This window comes from Dendrobates tinctorius, unplaced genomic scaffold, assembly GCF_039654945.1.
Source record: "Dendrobates tinctorius isolate UK_male_01 unplaced genomic scaffold, ASM3965494v1 ptg000154l, whole genome shotgun sequence".
NCBI classification, from domain to species: domain Eukaryota; kingdom Metazoa; phylum Chordata; class Amphibia; order Anura; family Dendrobatidae; genus Dendrobates; species Dendrobates tinctorius.
Window position 1 is genome coordinate 4138463 of NW_027361821.1, and position 19359 is coordinate 4157821.

The 19359-nt window shown below is 45.0% G+C and overlaps 1 protein-coding gene and 1 long non-coding RNA gene across 5 annotated transcripts in view; one reads left to right on the forward strand and one right to left on the reverse strand.

Moving 5' to 3' along the window:
- Positions 1–3625: 3625 nt before the first annotated feature.
- On the reverse strand, positions 3626–6214 carry LOC141050908 (uncharacterized). 3 transcript variants are annotated; one of them, XR_012220558.1, is made up of 4 exons: positions 5760–6214; positions 5481–5583; positions 5202–5399; positions 3626–5116 (listed from the first exon to the last, which is right to left on the reverse strand). It is a non-coding gene; the product is annotated as an uncharacterized lncRNA (long non-coding RNA). The 3 variants fall into 3 exon arrangements; XR_012220559.1 differs by having other exon boundaries at positions 3626–4880; positions 4957–5399; XR_012220557.1 differs by having other exon boundaries at positions 3626–5399.
- Positions 6215–6380: 166 nt separating this feature from the next.
- Positions 6381–19359, forward strand: part of CUL4B (cullin 4B) — a 111004-nt gene continuing 98025 nt past the window's right edge. The window contains exons 1-3 of one of the 2 annotated variants that reach the window (XM_073547584.1): positions 6381–6557; positions 6753–7121; positions 18912–19027. In XM_073547584.1, the coding sequence (XP_073403685.1) occupies positions 6506–6557; positions 6753–7121; positions 18912–19027 (537 nt within the window). In that variant the 5' untranslated portion in view covers positions 6381–6505. Of the gene's footprint in view, positions 6558–6577; positions 7122–18911; positions 19028–19359 lie in introns of those variants that run through there. The other variant, XM_073547583.1, reaches the window with a different exon arrangement.

Sequence of the window (19359 nt, forward strand, 5' to 3'; positions counted from 1 at the left end):
AGGTGGAGCAACAAAGTATTAAGTTAAAAGGGCCGAATAATATTGCACGCCCCACTTTGCAGTTTTTGACTTTCCACAAAAATTTAAAATAACCAATAAATTTCGTTCAACTTCACAATTCTGTCCCACTTGTTGTTGATTCTTCTCCAAAAATTTACATTTGGTATCTTTATGTTTGAAGCATGATATATGGGAAAAGGTTGAAAAGTTCCAGGGAGCCGAATACTTTCACAAGGCACTGTAACTCGGCACTGTGTAATACACTGGCACGGTGTAATACAAAGGCACGGTATAACTCGGCACTGTATAACACACTGGCACTGTACAACACGGCACTGTGTAACACACTGGCACTGTGAAACTCAGCACTGTATAACACATCGGCACTGCATAACACTCTGGCACTAACACATCGGCATGGTGTAACACACCGGAACTGTATAACACACCGGCACTGTGTAACACACCGGCACAGTATAACACATCGGCACGGTATAACACACGGCACTTTGTAACACACCAGCACTGTATAATTCAACACTGTATAACACACCGGCACTGTGCAACTCGGCACTGTGTAACACACCGACACAGTATAAAACACCGGCACTGTATAAGTCGGCACTCTACACCAGCACTGTATAAACACACCAGCACTGTATAACTCAGTACTGTATAACTTGACACTGTATAACGCACCGGAACGGTGTAACACACCGACACAGTATAAAACACCGGCACTGTATAAGTCAGCACTCTACACCAGCACTGTATAAACACACCAGCACTGTATAACTCAGTACTGTATAACTTGACACTGTATAACGCACCGGAACGGTGTAACACACCGACACAGTATAAAACACCGGCACTGTATAAGTCAGCACTCTACACCAGCACTGTATAAACACACCAGCACTGTATAACTCAGCACTGTATAACTTGACACTGTATAACGCACCGGCACGGTGTAACACATCGGCATTGTGTAACACACTGGTACTGTATAACTCGGCATTGTGCAACACGCCGGCATTGTGTAACACAGCGGCACTGTATAACTCGGCACTGTATAACGCATCGGCACCGTCTAGCTTGGCACGGTGTAACACACCGGCATGGTATAACACACCAGCACTGTGTAACACATCGGCACGGTATAACACACGGCACTGTGTAATTCGACACTGTGTAACACACCGGCATGGTATAACTCGGCACTGTATAACACACCGACACTGTGTAACACACCAGCACTGTATAACTTGACACTGTATAACACACCGGCACGGTGTAACACACCGGCACGGTATAACTCAGCACTGTGTAACTCGGCACTATATAACACACCGGCACTGTATAACTCGGCACTGTGTAACACATCGGCATGATATAACACACCAGCACTGTATAACTCGGCACTGTGTAACTTGGCACTGTATAACACACCGGCACGGCATAACTCGGCACTGTATAACACACCGGCACGGCATAACTCGGCACTCTAACACACTGGCACTGTATAACTTGACATTGTATAACACACCGGCACGGTATAACACACTGGCACTGTATAACTCGGCACTGTGTAACACACCAGCACTGTATAACTCTGCACTGTATAACACACCGGCACTGTGTATTTCACTGGCACTGTATAACACATTGGCACGGTATACCACACTGTCACAGTATAACTCGAAACTGTATAACTCGGCACCGTGTAACACACCGGCACTGTATAACTCGGCACTGTGTAACACACTGGCACTGTACCACTCGGCACTGTGTAACACACCGATACTGTATGACTCGGCACTATATAACACGCCGGTACTGTATAATTCGGCTGGCTCTGTGTAACACATCGGCACTGTGTAACACACCGGCACTGTGTAACACACCGGGGCACACCGGCACTGTATAATTCGGCACTGTGTAACACACCGGGGCACGGTGTAACACACCGGCACTGTATAATTCGGCACTGTGTAACACATCGACACTGTGTAACACATCTGCACAGTCTAACACACCGGCACTGTAAATGGCTAGGTTCACATTTGCTTTTGAGTCCGCATGCAAAAATGCATGCATATGCGGTTTTTTTATCTGCATCATCTTACGCATGATGGCAAAAAAAACTGCGTGTGCATGCGTTTGCGTTACTTATGCGCATGCGTTCGATATTTCCAATGCTGTCCAGTAGCATTTCCTTGATATCAGACACCCAGTAGGTGTGTCTCATGGGATATATATAGATACTGCACTGAGGAAATCGTCTTTGGCTGCTGTATCCAGTTGCAAGATGGATCATGACATGGAGAGCTTCTATGATCATCGGGATTTACAACTGAAATTGGCTGTTGCCTTCGCTTGTCAAGAGGAAGGCAAAGACTGAGAAGACGTCGTTGTCGCTACTGGCAATACCCCATCCTTGAACTCTGAGAGAGCCATGGAGCCTACCACTCTTTGTACACAGAGCTACGTGCAAACCCTCAGAAGTTTTTTGACTACACCAGGATGTCTGAACGGAGTTTCAATGACTTGCTGCAACGTGTCCGAGGATCCATCACCAGGCATGACACACAATTCCATCGAGCAATTCCTGCTGAGAAACGTCTGTTGGTGACCCTGAGGTACCTAATTGTGAAAAACAAACACATGTTCATAGTATTACTGTTAGAAAAGTAATTTTTTTTTCCCATTTTCTGTTCGGCAGATTCCTGGCTACTGGAGAGACCTTATCATCTCTCCATTTCCAGTTCCGGATTGGAGTGTCCACCCTTTCTGGGATTGTTGGACACACCTGCAGGGCTTTATGTGACGTTCTGCGTCAAGAATTCCTCCCCAACCCACAAAAGAACTCTAGCTGGAAAATGCTGAGAAAATCAAGGACATTTGTGATTTTCCTATCTGGGGGCTGTGGACGGCAAACACATTAGGATTATGAAACCTGCAGGAAGTGGAACTGAGTATTTTAATTACAAAAAATAATTTTCGATTGTTCTCATGGCGATTGAAGATGCTGAATGTCTATTTGTCGCCGTGGACGTTGGCTCATTTGGACGAGAAAAATGACTCTCAGACTTTCAAAAACTCTGACATGGGCCAACGTTTGTATGGGAATAATTTAAATTTTCCACAGCCATGACCTCTTCCAAACACTGAAGGACTGCCAATGCCGTTTTTTGTGGTTGGGGACGAGGCCTTTCAAATGTGTCCAAACCTTATAAAACCTTACTCCAGTAGGGACTTGAATCACACCAAACGGATTTTCAACTACCGACTGACAAGGGCACGAAGAACTGTGGATTGTGCCTTTGGCTTGCTGGTATCTAAATGGCGCATTTTGGGAACAGCCATAAATCTCAAAATTGAGACAATTGATGAGGTTGTAAAAGCGTGCGTTGTTATGCACAATTTCATCCTTGCAAAAGAGCGACCCAACTTAGTACCTGAGGAACCTGTTACATTGCATGATTACCAAGAACACCATCTGAGGACTACAGTGGAAGTTGCCCAAATGAGGGATAAGTTTGCTGCATTTTTTGTTTTTTTATAATGGACGTGTGGCATGGCAAGATGGAATGGTTTAAGCCGCTAAGTAAAATGTACCTGTAACGTTAAAATGTACCTGTAATGTTTGCAGTATTAAATAAAATACCTGTAGTAAAACACCCGTTACAAGTTCCCTCAACAATACAATACACACGTGTGTGTTTGTGGCGGCGCTTAAAGAGACAAAGAAAACACAGATATTGCAAAGAAAATAAAAATTTTATTTAACAAAAAAGTAATTGGGTTTAGGATCGGGGTCTAACTGAGGGTGACATGGGGTGGACCTTGGGGGTGTGGAGCTGTGAGGATTGTGTGGTAGTTGATGAGGAAGGGGTTACAGAGGAAGGGGTAACAAACTGAAGGATTGGATCATGAATGGAATCATGGGAATAGATAGACAAACTGGAAGGTACAGGCACAATGGAAGGTAGTGACACATTTGACAGCAGAGACACATTGGTAGGTGAGGGTGGAGGTGGTGGGTCCAATTTTGGCAGGGTTTTTTGCCTCCAGGTCTTTGTCCTGGTGGGAATCTGTTTTTTGTCCTTTGTTTTCTTGGCCGAGTGGGAGTGGTGGTCTCTGTAGCAGTCTTCTGGCGTGCTGCTGGACTAGGCAGTGTGGTGGATGCTGCTGGCTGCAGGGGTGCTGAACTTGGAAGCATGGTGGATGCTGCTGACTGCAGGGATGATCAAGTCGGCAGCGTGGTGGATCTGTGAACTGGAGGCGGTGGTGGCGGAGGATAGTTCGGTGCTGTGGAAGTTATAAAGTATATGTTCAGCTGCTGGTAACATCCTCCAGCCTGTGGATTGTAGCTTTGGGACTGCTGCTGCAATGCGTGGCTGTAAGCAGCCTGGTAGGCCTGCATGACATTGAGCTGGAATTGAGGCGTAAGGTTTTCCAACACTTCCCGCTCTATTGCTGAAAAAAAAATGTTGCGCCGGTCTCTCAAGGTTGGCATCCAGGCGGTCAAGGTGTTTGTTGACATCCTGTATAAGTGTGTTCATATGGTTGAACCCACTCTTCTGTCACCAAGCACCTTAATCCCATCCTGGAAGACCGAGCTTAAGTGCATAAACTTGGGCCTGAGTGACCTCTCCCAGGCCCTCTGCCGCTGACGAGAAGACCCAACAAAAGCAGCGGCAGAGGGCTGGGAGAGGGGAAAACCTGATGGACCTGCGGCTGCCTGTTCATCTGCCTGTGAGGCCTGACAGTTTGCTATATTGCTGGTGGATGATTGGGACTGCGTCTGTTCGTTGTCTAGTCGACGAGGGGCTGCTTCAACCGAGGATGATCAGGGTTGTGTTGTGCTGCACCTGGTTCTGTGGTGAAAAGAAAAACATTAGTAAAAAGAAAAAAAAAGTTAAATAATAATAAGACAACACAAAAGATACTCACGTTTGCTGAGCAAGCGCAGGCCTCAGAAAAGCAAAGTTACGGTGGTATTTGTATTTTCTCATTATCATTTGAGCAGCACCACTTTTAACCTGGTTCTCCTGTCTCATGTCCTTGTTGAAGCGATCCTTAATCGAGCGCCAACGGACTCTTATTCTCTTCACTGTGAAGGGGAAAATATTAATTGAAAAACAATGCACCTACATTTATAGTTTAACTGGCGTGTCAGACCACATTGCAATACTTACAAAATCATTTCTGGTATGTGGCGTGGCACGATCCCAATCATGCCACAGAGTCCTGGCCATTTCTTCCCAGAGTCGTCGAATCACTACAATGTCGGAGTGCTGACGATCACAGGTGTCCCACAACGGTACTCGCTCTTGCAGAAGGTTAATGAGTTGATCGTTGTCAATTTCCTGTTTGTCTTCTTCCCATTGAGGAACCTATAGATCAAATAAAACAAAAGAATTTTAAGTAAAACTGAAAACAAATTAAATTACAACTCTGATGAAAAGAATACTTACACCCCGTCTTTCCTCCTGAGACACACGAGGAGCCTGACGACACCAGCACTAAGAGAGCCGGCAGAACCAGGAGCCAACCAGAGCACCAGAAGAGACAACCAGTCTAAAAAGGAACAGAAAACAAAAAGTGAGAGACAGGCATTTTCAAAGCTTCTATAGTTAGACAGTGTTGTCCTCACCAGGAGAGACACCAGCAGACAACCAGTCTAAAAGGAACAGAAATAAAATTCGGACAAAGTGCAGCCTGCAGTGAGACATTTGCGAAGGTTCTCTACTTACACAGCGAGTGTGGTCAGATCCAGAGGCTGGAGAGTAATGGCCTTGGCGTTTCCACACTTCCTTTTAGACTGCTTTGTTTTGGGGGTGGATGTAACCATTTCCTGCTCATTCTGAAGTACGCATGCATATCAAACGCACACATAGACAGTAACGCGGTTTTTTACGCCCTCATCCCCATGCCTTCACATAGATGACAGGTTTTTGATGCCACAAAAAATGCTACATGTGGCGTTCGCTGCACTCCGCGAAACAACGCATGCGTACACAAAAGCATGCAAATGCACGTCCCTGCGTACCCCATGTTAAATATATACGCATAACGCATGCAGATTTACGCGGATCACACGCTGCGCACACAGACGCAAATGTGAAACCAGCCTAACACACCGGCACGGTATATAACACGGGGCACCTCACGATAACAGCTATCCCTACACCACAGTACATGGTGAGGGATCACGTGACGGCTCGGGCACAACACGTGACTCGCTCCCGTCTCCTCAGCAATGTGCTGCGCTCTCTCCAGGTGACGGGAGAGGCTTTCCTGCACGCTGATGACTTCACATCACGTGGCTCCACCAATCGGCGCTTCATCCGACTAAGTGACGTCATAACCCAAGCAGCAAAGTGCCTGTCAGTGGCTCCGCCCCCGGCCGTCCGCCTGTGTTCCTGCTCTCTCCCTCCCAGTTCTCCAACTCCCTGCCGGGACCAATCAGATCAGCAGCTCGGCGAGGGAAAGGCGACGGATGAGGCCCGCACGGTCGGGCAGTATGAAAGACCTCGCCGCCAGCCCTTCCGGTAGGTGAGGGCACTTGTGGTGTCGGCGGGTGGTGCGCGGCCGCCGGTAGTGTGCGGAGGCCGCTCTTCCCGAGATGCCTTGAGAGAGAGGAAGTGAGGCCATGTTTGGTGCCTCTGTGGTGACAATAACAAGCAGTGTGCCTGGGTCCGGAGGCCGCCGCGCTCCTATGTCTGCTGTGTTCATGTTCCCCACAGGTTTGTCGTCCCCCAACCCTCCCAGTCAGGAGGTGAAGGCAGAGGGAGCCAGCAAGAAGCGGCGGCTGAACACCGGCAGCAGCGCTGACGACTACGACCCCATCTCCCCTCCCAGGAACTCCCACCACATCCAGAAGAAGCTGAGGTTCGAGGACACGCTGGACTTCCTAGGACTGGATGTGAAGATGGCGGAGGAGTCCCCGTCCTCCTCCTCGTCCACCCCCCAGCCCACCAGGAATAAAAACCTGCTCATCTCGGCAGTGGCCGCAGGGCACCATGCCAATGGGCTCACCAAAGCCTCGCCGGTCTCCAGCTTCGCCATCAGCAAGCCCGGCTCTGCCAAGAAGCTAGTCATCAAGAACTTTAAAGGTAAAGTGTGCCCCCCTCTCGGGGGCGGCCTATGGTGGGCACCTACACTGGGCCACTCACAAATCACCAGTGGGAAGATTTAAAGGGGGTCTTCCAGCCTCAAAACTGCTTGGTATGATTAAAGGGGTTGTTTACCGCCGGTCCACTGTGCAGGTCTGTGTCGGTGCTGTGACCGCTCCAGACAATTGCTGACTGACGCTGATCTGTAGCCTTCACTATCCTGTCAGGGCCGACTTCCATACTCATGGAATAATGCAGCAGTCCTGTGACGGGCCAATGCCGTGTGGCCCCAGGCGGTAAGTATGCCTTCTATTGTGGGCTGTACAGTGGAGCTGTCTGTAAGGGGTTGTCTAGAAGTGGATAATCCCTTTAAGTGGTAGCTACTCGCTGGATCCGTTGCTGGTGGTGTGTGCCCAGACAAGAAGGTTTGACCGTGGCAGCCTGCGATTGATTGCAGCGGTCAGGTGACTAGAACAGGATGTCATCAGATGGGTCTCTGATTACGTCCCAGTCACCAGACCACTGCAGTCAATCACAGACTTCCACTTTCATGTTAGATCCATGGGGTTTATAGCACACTTGTTATGCTTGATGACTTTTTTAACTGCTCTAATCAGCTGTAAACCACATTGCTTTTATTATTTTTCAATATAGTTATGTATTCTACACAGTTAATGTGTCTGTTAGTCAGAAGGAGGCCAGAACAGTGTCCTTGCAGCCTCTGCCTGGCTGGTGTACTGTGTAGTAACTGACATCTGAGTGTCCAGGAAAAACCTAGTGTGTGGATTGGACTGGAGCAAACATTTTTTGACATATGAGATGATGCATGAGCAAAGCCATAATGTCGTTTCGGTCATCTATTGTAGCAATTGTCCGCTACGTTAAGCATTATTCTTAAAAGAATGATATCTGGGACTTAAAGGAAAAAAAAGGCATGTAGTTACGAACAGAGGCACCTACCTACCTGTTGTAGCCAGCGCCGGTCATTGACCGCTCCTAATGGAAATTCATCTGCTCCTTGTCAACAGAGCAGCAGCTTGTCTTCCTGATGACAGGTCGGGACTACTCTTGTCATGCTGATTGACAGCCGAGAGCCAGCTGTCAATCATCATGACACCAGTAGTTCCGCCCTATGATCAGGAAAAGAAATTGCAACTCTGTTGACGAGACGTCAGCGGAAGTCTGTGACCACTGTATGCAGGCGGAGAACGGCTCCAGGCACAACAGGCTGGTAGGTAGCAACTACCTGCCTGTTAGTGATTAGGCACTTTTTTTTTTTTTTTTTTTAAAGTTCCAGATATCCCTTTTAAAGGGAATCTGTCACCCTTTTTTGAATATGAGCTGCCGGCACCGCCATCAGGGGATTATCTACAGCATTCTGTAATGCTGTAGATAAGCCTCTGATGTAACTTGAAAGATAAGAAAAAGGAGTTATACTCACCGGGGGGCGGTCTGGTCTTGATCCGATGGGTGTTGCGGTCCGGCACCTCCCATCTTCATACGATGCCGTCCTCTTCTTTCCTTCCTGCCGTGGCTCCTGCACAGGCGTTCTGCCCTTTTGAGGGCAGAGCAGAATACTGGAGTGCGCAGGTGCCGGACTTCTCCCGGAGCCTGCTCACTGCAGGACTCTGCTCTGCCCTCAACAGGGCAGAGCAGTGCACCTGCGCAGGAGCCACGGCAGGAAGGAAAGAAGAGGACGGCATAGTATGAAGATGGGAGGCACCGGACGGCGACACCGATCGGACCGTACCGAATGCCGGGGTGAGTATAATCTAAAGCCCCCGTCATACACAGCAAGATCGTTGCTGAGTCACAAGTTTTGACTGATCGTGATCGTGCTCGAATGCCCTGGACCTTTTTTTTGATCGTTGGTCTCCCGCTGGCCAGCACGCATCGCTGCATGTGGCAGGCGGGAGACCAGCGGGCTGGAGCCTGGTATCCAAGTTAAACTGCGGGTAACTAAGGGTGCGCGTCACTTAGTTACCCACTGTGTACCTTGTATACCAGCGTGCTGGCGCTGGAAGCTGGTATGCAAGGTAAACAGCAGGTTTCTAAGCGCACTTCTTATCTTTGTCTGATGCTGAATTACAGCTAGTTTTGTTTCTTTTTTCCTTCAGAGCTGCATTCACAATAAACATGTTTAATCGGCTTTTTTAACGTTAGTGTTTAAAGTTAGTTTGTTTACACTGACTCGTATTCTATGGGGCTTTTCACATGTGCCACATTGGTCTGTTTTGTGAGCAGAACTCAACCATTCAAGTGAATGAAGATATAGGAAGGTGGGGGAAAAAAAACAAAAAGCGGAGTAGTGCACATTAATAGCATCCGTGTACCGTTTGTTTTTCACTGGCTGCTAGTATCAGGTTAGGAAACCTCCATCGGAAATTTTGTTGTACGGAAGAAAAATGGATAAGAACATATTCATGAGACACTAATGATAAGTGCTCATTTTTTTTAAATGTGGGAAAAAAACAATGGCCTACTTGCGGAGTCTTGGTTTTAAGGCCTAAGGCTATGGGCCCACGTAGCGTTTTAAACGCACAATGAAAACCGGACTCCTTCCCAGAAATCGCGCGTTTTTTTTTCTGTGCGATTTCACCGCGATTTTACCACGATTCTGTTCTCGATTTTGCTGCGATTTTCTCAAGCACTTTCCAAACGATTTGAAGCATCGCTTGGAAAGTGATTGACAGGTTGGTCACACTCGTCAAACATAGTGTTTGACAAGTGTGAGCAGCTTTTTACTATATCTATAGTAAAAGATAAAATGATAAAAAAATAAAAAATCGGGGTATATTTACCTTCCGACGTCCCGCGCTGCCATCCCGGGCCTCAGCGTTCCCAGTAATGCCTTGCGAGACCTGTGATGACGTTGGTCTTGCATTACTATAGCGATCTCGCGAGACCACGTCATCACAGGACCTTGCCGCAAGGCATTACTGGGAACGCTGAGGCCCGGGAATGCAGCGCGGGACGTCGGAAGGTGAATATACCCCAATTTTTTTATTCTTTTTTTTTTACAGGGGTATGGTACCCAGGGCCTGGAGGACAGTCTCCTCTCCTCCACACCGTGGGTACCAACCGCACATGAGACGCTTATCTTCCTGCATGGTGGGCATAGACACATGCGGGAAGTAAGCGATTCTCATGCATTCCTATGGGTGCGGAATCGCGGCAATTCTTTGCGATTCCGCACAAAAGAATGATTATGCTGTGATTTTTTTCCGCGATGCGATTCCGCCGCGGAAAAAAGCGCAGCATTAGCACAGCATGTGCGGAATGCCATAGGAATGCATGGGGTGCGTCATGTACAAGATTTTTAAACGTTTTTGCGCCGAAAATCGCGGCAAAAACGCTTTCAAATCGCATTGTGGGCACACAGCCTAAGTCACACTTCTATCAGCTTAGCTGTATTGGAACAGTGATTTATTTTTTTCCTGCGTAGTATCACTGTAAAGACTATTCCAAGAATGCAAAACACCGTTACAATCTTTGTGCAGACAGTGATCCTGCAAATTGTAAGGAGACTTGTGCTCTGAAGCTTTTAGGTTTGTGAATGCCGCTTTTGTCTATAATACAAGTTGTAACTCAGGATCCGTACAAGGTAAGTTAGGCTGTGTATTTGCAAAGGTGCTCGACTTTTTACATATCCCAACTGTGTATATAAACTGCCACCCTTTGGAAATTCACATAAATGGGAAATGCATACACAGAGGGTGAAATAAGTATTGAACAAGTCACCATTTTTCTAAGTAAATATATTTCTAAAGGTGCTATTGACATGAAATTGTCGCCAGATTTCTGTAACAACCCATGTAATCCACACAGGCAAAGAAATCAAACCGTAATGTCCATAAGTTATGTGTAACAAAATGACACAGGCAAAAGATATTGCACATGCTTGCTGAAATTTACGGTAATACTTTGTACAAAAGCCTTTGACATCTTCAAGACGCCTCCGGTATGGAGAAACAATCGCATGTATTGCTCATGCATGTATTGCTCAGGTGCAATTTTGGTCCATTCATCCATACAAACATTCTTCAAATCCTGGAGATCCCGTGGCCTCTTTCTATGAACTCTAAGCTTTAGGTCCTTCCATACATTTTCCATTGGATTCAGATCAGGTGATTGGCTGGGCCATTCTAGCAGCTTTATTTTCTCTCTCTGACACTGAGAGTTTCCTTAACTGCGTGTTTGGGGCATTGTCCTCCTAAAATGTCCACCTGCGTCTCACCTTCATGATCTCTGGTAGATGGCAGAAGATTTTTTATCAAGAATGTCTCTACATTTGTCCATTCATCCTTCAATTACATGAAGTTTGCCAGTGTCGTATGCTGTAACATATTCCCACACCATGGTGTTCCAACCTCCAAACTTCACTGTTGGTATGGTGTTTTTGGGGTGGTATGCAGTGTCTTTTGGCCTCCAAACATGGTTCATATAATGTCATCCAAAGGGTTCAATTTTGGTCTCATCTGATCAGATTATATTCTCACTTTAAATGTGCTTCAACATGCTTTTTGTTCGGCAATGGAGTCTTGCGTGATGAGCGTGCATACGAACCATGGAGGTTCAGTGCATTACTTATAGTTTTCTTTGAAGCAATTGTACCTGCTGATTCCAGGTATTCCTGTAGCTTCCCACATTGGTCTTTGGCTCTTGGACTTCACTTCTGATTATTATTTTCACTCCTCTGACTGAAATCTTGTGGGGAGCACCAGGTCGTGACCAGTTTATGGTGAAATTATGTTCTTTCCTCTTCCAGCTTATGGCCCCAACAGTGCTCACTGGAATCTTGAGTAGTTTAGAAATTTTTCTGTAACCAATGCCATCAGTATTTTTTGCAATAATCAGGCTGCAAAGGTCTTGAGACAGCTCACTGGTCTTAACCATCATGAGATTTTTTTTTTTTTTTGCGTGGAACTTTGAGACACCTTTTTATAAGCCATCACTTTAACCAGCTGATAATATTTTTCACTAACTGACAAAACTGTGTTCTAATTACTGATATTTTCAGCTGATGTCATGACTTTCCAAGGCGTTTTGCCCTGTTCTTTCTTCATGTGGTTCAATCCTTTTTTCCCGATGTCATTGCTCATTATTACTCATGACTCATGTCAGAGACAAGTCCAGCATTACCTTTTCCATGACCAGTCTGTTCTTCCATTATTGAGAAATCAGCGTTTGAATTGATATGGAAATGAAGATGAAGAGTCAGTGTAGATCTGAGGCCTCAGTCACTCCAGCTCTTTTCGCTCAACAGGTGTTTTGCTGTTGATTGGCAGTATTTTTTGGCTATGTTCACACTTTGCGTTTTTGATGCTTTTTTTTTCCTGCAGGCAAAATCTGCTCTCTTGGCATTGAAGAAGCAACGTCAAAAAAGCAAGTTTTGCTGAATGTTTGCCTCATTTTTTTGCTGTGTTTTTGTCACGCTGCGTCTGTCTCTTGCGCGTGCTGATATTGTTTAGTACATAAAATATAATCTGATTAAACGTCATCAGGTTTTGGCACCAAAAATGCAGCAAAACCTGATACCTGCGTTTTCTGCACTACCCATTGCCTTCAATGGGTGAAAAATGCGACATTTTGCAAAAAACGCAGCGTTTTGATAAAACCGGGGAAAAAACAAGTTGTGGGCGTGAGATTTCTGCAATCTCATAGGCTTTGCTGGTACTGTGGAAAGCAGCTGAAAATTTACATAAACCCCGCCAAGTTTGGACATAAGCTTACATGGGCCGATGATTGGTAACGAGCATTCTTATGAACTCTCCTCCAGTTTTCTGTTCCTTTAACCCCTTCCTGACATCCGACGTACTATCCCGTCCATGGGACCCGGGTCCCTATGCCCATGGATGGGATAGCACGTCTACCGCGATCAGCGGCGCCCACGTAGTGAGCGCCGCTGATCGCGGCCGGGTGTCAGCTGATTATCACAGCTGACACCCGGCACAATGTGTCAGGGGCGGTCATGGACCACCCCCGACACGTTAACCCCTTGCACACCGCGATCAAACACGATCGCGGTGTACCGGGGGTTAAAGGGAAGCCTCGGCAGGGAGGGGGCTCCCTCCGTGCTTCCCTGAGCCCCCCACGGCAGCGCAATGTGCAGCGCTGCTGCGGGGGGCTCCTTTCCTGCAGGCCCCCGAATCCAAGATGGCGACGGGGGCCTGCAGGAAGCTGGCTTCCTCATTGCCTGCAAAGCGCAGGCATGAGGAAGCCTTCTGCACTGCCTGTGACAGATCGCTGATCTCTCACAGTGATCTGTGATGTGACAGATCAGCGATCATTGATGTCCCACCTGGGACTATTTAATAAAGTTAAAAAAAAAAAAAAGTGTTTAAAATAAATTTAAAAAAATCGCCAAATAAATTAGAAAAAAAATAAAATATTCCCCCAAATAAATCCTTTTTTTGGAAATTAAAACAAAATAAAATAAAAGTACACATTAGGTATCGCCGCATCCGTAACGACCCGTCCTATAAAACTGTCCAATTGGTTAACCCCTTTAGCGAACCCCTTAAAAAATAAAAAACGAAGCAAAAAATGATTTATCATACCGCCAAACAAAAAGTGTAATAACGCGCGATCAAAAAGACGCATATAAATATCCATGGTACCGCTGAAAACGTAATCTTGTCCCGCAAAAAACGAGCCGCCACACAGCATCATCAGCGAAAAAATAAAAAAGTTATAGCTTGCAGAATAAAGCGATGCAAAAATAATAATTTTTTATATAAAATAGTTTTCATTGCATAAAACCGACAAAGCATAAAAAAACGACCTAAATGAGGTATCGCTGTAACCGTACTGACCCGAAGAATAAAAGTGCTTTATCAATTTTACCGCACGCGGAACGATGTAAACGCACACCCCCCCCCCCCCCCCCCAAAAGAAATTCATGAAACGCTGGTTTTTGTTCATTCTGCGTCCCAAAAATCGGAATAAAAAGCGATCAAAAAATGTCACATGCCCGAAAATGGTACCAATAAAAGCGTCAACTCGTCCCGCAAAAAATAAGACCTCACATGACTCGGTGGGTCAAAATACGGAAAAATTATAGCTCTCAATATGTGGTGATGCAAAAGCTATTTTTACAATAAAAAGCGTCTTTTAGCGTGCAACAGCTGTCAAATATAAAAGCCGCCATAAATAGTAAATCAAACCCCCCGTTATCACCCCCTCAGTTAGGGGAAAAATAATAAAATAAAAAAAATGTATTTCCATTTTTCCGTTAGGGCTAGGGTTAGAGTTAGGGTTAGGGGTGTGTTGGGGTTCGGGTTGGAGTTAGAATTGGGGGTTTCCACTGTTTGGGCACATCAGGGGCTCTCCAAATGCAACATGGCGTCTGATCTCAATTCCTCCTTCCCTTCCAAGCTCTGCCATGCGCTCAAACAGTGTTTTACCCCCATATATGGAATATCAGCCTACTCAGGACAAATTGCAAAACAACTTTTGGGGTCCAATTTCTCCTGTTACCCTTGGGAAAATGAAAAATTGGGGGCAAAAATATCATTTTTGTGGAAAAAAAATGATTTTTTTATTTTCACGTCCGAGCGTTATAAACTTCTGTGAAGCACTTGGGGGTTCAAAGTGCTCACCACACATCTAGATAAGTTCCGTGGGGGGTCTAGTGTCCAAAATGGGGTCACTTGTGGGGAGTTTCAATAGTTTAGGTACATCAGGGGCTCTCCAAACGCACATGACACCCGCAGACCATTCCATCAGTGTCTGTATTCCAAAACGTCACTGCTTCCCTTCCGAGCCCCGACGTGTGTCCATACAGTAGTTTTCTCCCACATATGGGGTGTCATCGTACTCATGACAAATTGGACAACAACTTTTGGGGTCCAATTTCTCCTGTTACCCTTGGGAAAATGAAAAAATTGGGGACTAATTGATCATGTTTGTGGAAAAAATACGATTTTTTTATTTTCATGCCCGGGCATTATAAACTTCTGTGAAGCCTTTGGGGGTTCAAAGTGCTCACCTCACATCTAGATAAGTTCCTTAGGGGGTCTAGTTTTCAAAATGGGGTCATTTGTGGGGGGTTTCCACTGTTTAGGTACATTAGGGGCTCTCCAAAGGCAACATGACACCCGCAGACCATTCCAAAACGTCACTACTTCCCTTCCGAGCCCCGACGTGTGCCCATACAGTAGTTTTCTCCCACATATGGGGTGTCATCGTACTCATGACAAATTGGACAACAACTTTTGGGGTCCAATTTCTCCTGGTACCCTTGGGAAAATAAAAAAAATGGTGACTAAAAGATCATGTTTGTGGAAAAAATACGAATTTTTTATTTTCACGCCCGGGCGTTGTAAACTTCTGTGAAGCACTGGGGGGTTCAAAGTGCTCACCACACATCTAGATAAGTTCCTTAGGGGGTCTAGTTTCCAAAATGGTGTCATTTGTGGGGGGTTAACTTTCCACTGTTTTGGTACATCAGGGGTTTTCCAATCGCGACATGTTGTCCGATCTCAATTCCAGCCAAAAACGTCAAATGGCGCTGCTTCCCTTCTGAGCTCTTTCATGCGCCCAAATAGTGGGGTATCAGCGTACTCAGGACAAATTGCACAATAACTTTTAGGGTCCTGTTACCCTTGGGGGAAAAAAAAAATTGGGGTGAAAAGATCATTTTTGTGGAAAAATGATTTTTTTTAATTGTACCGCTGTACGTTATAAACTTCTGTAAAGCCCTTGTGGGTTCAAAGTTCTCACCACATATCTAGATAAGTTCCTTGGGGGGTCTAGTTTCCAAAATGGGGCCACTTGTAGGGGGTTTCCACTGTTTAGGTACATCAGGGACTCTCCAAAGGTGACATGGCGTCCGATCTGAATTCCAGCCAATTTTGCATTGAAAAAGTCAAACGGCGCTCCTTCCATTCTGAGCTCTGCCATGCGCCGAAACAGTCGTTCCCCCCCACATATCAGGTATCAGCGTACTCAGGACAAATTGCACAATAACTTTTGCAGTCCAATTTCTCCTGTTACCCTTGGTAAAATAAAAAAAATTGAACCTGAAGTATTTTTTTTTTGTGAAAAAAAAGTTAGATGTTCATTTTTTTTTTTTAAACATTCAAAAAAATTCCTGTGACTCACCTAAAGGGTTAATAAACTTCTTGAATGTGGTTTTGAGCACCTTAAGGGGTGCAGTTTTTAGAATGGTGTCACTTTTGGGTATTTTCTATCATATAGACTCCTCAAAGTGGCTTCAAATGTGATGTGGTCCGTAAAAATAAAATGGTGTTGTAAAAATGAGAAATCGCTGGTCAACTTTTAACCCTTATAACTTCCTAACAAAAACAAATTTTGGTTCCAAAATTGTGCTGATGTAAAGTAAACATGTGGGAAATGTTAGTTATCAAGTTTTTTGTGTGCCGTATCTCTGTCATTTAAGGGCATAAAAATTCAAAGTTGGAAAGTTGCAAAATTTTCGCCAAATTTCCGCTTTTCTCACAAATAAACGCAAGTTATTTTGAATGAAATTTTACCACTAACATGAAGTACAATATGTCACGAGAAAACAATGTCAGAATCAGCGGGATCCATGGAAGCGTTCCAGAGTTATGACCTCATAAAGGTACAGTGGTCAGAATTGTAAAAATTGGCCCGGTCATGAACGTGCAAACCACCCTTGGGGGTGAAGGGGTTAAAAGGGCCTTCATATAACCAAGATTTATAGCAAGTGGAAGATGCTGAAAAAAACACTGTGAATCAAGATCTAACATATATAGTTTACGTTATTTATACAACCAAACAATAGTTAATTATTTGGAATTCCTAATTTACCTTATGGCTATGTGCACGTGGATTTTGTAAAATTCGCAGGTAAATTTCAGGTCAAATGACCTGCGGATTGGCCTGCGGTTTTGCCCTGCGGTTTATCACCTCTACAATGGAGAAGATGGTAAACCGCAGTGGAATCCGCAGAAAAGAAGTGACATGTCATTTCTTTCTGCGGATTTGAAACCACAGCAAAAACCGCGCAGAAAATTCCACAGCATGTGCACAGCGGTTTCCATTTTACATAAAGTAAAATTGTACTGTACAACGCAGCAGATTCTGCTGCGGACCCGCAGGGCCAGAAGCGCTGCGGCTCCATAGCAAAATCCGCACCGTGTGCACATACCCTAAGATGCCACACCATGGCTCGTTTAACTCTTTACATGTCCTGTCAGTAGTGACCACTGCTTGTTAGGAGTGTGAGATCTCTGCCTATGTCACTCCATCGACTCCCCTCAGTGGAATTGCTACTGATGACCCACTATACACTAATGTGTTTAGCTTTGCTGGCTTCCCAATTGAGGGAGAGGACTAAACCCCTGCCACTTTGATCAGAATCCTCCCCCTGCTTTATCACATTAACTCCGACTGCTGTTCAATCACCCAGATGTTTGGTTCAGCGATGTGATCTATGGCATGTGATGGATTTTCCACACTGGCTACATCCACTTGAAAAGGTATGGCTACCTTACAGGAGTTGGCCAGTTAGTTTTCCTTGTTTGTTTATTTTATAACTTGTGCAAATATTCTAAAACAACAAAAGAAACATTACTCTTCTCGCACCTGGTAATCCATAATCCAGTGCTAATGGTACCACAGTCAGCAGAACACCTGTAGCCTTTACTACTGGCAACCCTGGTATCTTGGCAATGAAAGCCATAATGGCAGCTGTATTCTAAAAAAGCCAGTGATAATCGTAACAGGACTGATAAATTGCTACCTCTCTACCCGTTCATGCACTTGTACATCTATACTTCCTCCTTGCGCTTGGGTTTTTTATATTTTTTGGTTTGCCAAAGGTAAGACGTGACACTTCTGAAATGTCAGAGGTCACACCATGAACATGGCAGACTTTCAGGCCTATCATTTCCCTTGAAATCATCCACCTTGTTAATACCAGGGCTGTGGAGTCGGAGTCGTGGAGTCGGAGTCGGTGCTCATTTTGGTGGAGTCGGAGTCGGAGTTGGAGTCGGTATAAAATGGACCGACTCCGACTCCTAAAATATATAATAAATTGGGTACAGTAATTCAATGCAGGATGTGCTGAATATTTTTTCATAGGAGTTTGGGAAAGTTATGAAATGTCCTATAAATGACTGTTCTATTCCTGATCTAAGGCTACATTCACACACAGCGTTTTTCCTGTGTTTTTTGAGGATACGTTTTTCAGCTGCAAAAGCTGATCATCTTTTTAAAAAACCGCATCACCTGAAAGGTTTTTGAGCTCATAGATAATGTTTTCAATAGCAAAAGCAGATTAGAAATCTGCTCTATCTATCCATTTATCCATATCTGTCTATCCATATCGTATCTGTACCAAAAAGAATGAAAACCGGGTAGTACACCAATATATATTCTGTTCTATCTAAATATCTTGATTATGGGATCATAAAAATGATTAAATGTCTAAGGTTCACATTGTACTACAATAAATTTTTCACTTAAATATAAGCAATATGTGTGGGAGTCGGAGTCGTAGTTGCAGGTTTGGCTTACCGACTCCACAGCCCTGGTTAATACATCAGTCACATAACATGGCAGAAGTCTTCTGGTATCTCCTTGTGATGTCTCTTGGTGAGGATTTCTGCTTCATGTTGTGCTGACAGTCACATTTTACACAATCTGGAACAATCGCCAGGTTTCCCCATTAATCCGTCAACTTTGAAAGCTCCCATTGTCTACTAGTTATCCCTGCCGTCTTCTCATGGGAAAGGCTTTGTTGTATATGAATATTTTTCTTCTCTTAGTTTTTATTTCTATATTACTCTCACCTCTTTGCAGAAAAACCCAAATTGCCTGAAAACTACACAGATGAAACCTGGCAGAAGCTGAAAGAAGCAGTTGATGCCATTGAAAATAGCACTTCAATAAAGTACAACTTAGAAGAATTATACCAGGCGAGTGAATCAGACTGTACTATTAAAGGTGTATCTTTTATCCCAATGTCTTCTGTATTTGTTACTGCCATACAGCATTATCCCCTTACAGAGCAGTAGTACCTGACATAGGGGTCTAGTTTGACGTTAGCAAGCACTGGTGTTAACTTGTTTTCACCGGGCAACTCCTATATCACCTATCCACAAGATTGGTAGGGGTCTGACCTCTGGGAACAACAGCAATCAGCAGAATGTCACAACAGTGCTGATGCTCGACCTGCGCTCTTTTCATTCCCTATGGCTCTTCGAGCACTGCACTCAGCTTTTTCAATCAACTTCAAGTGGAATGAATG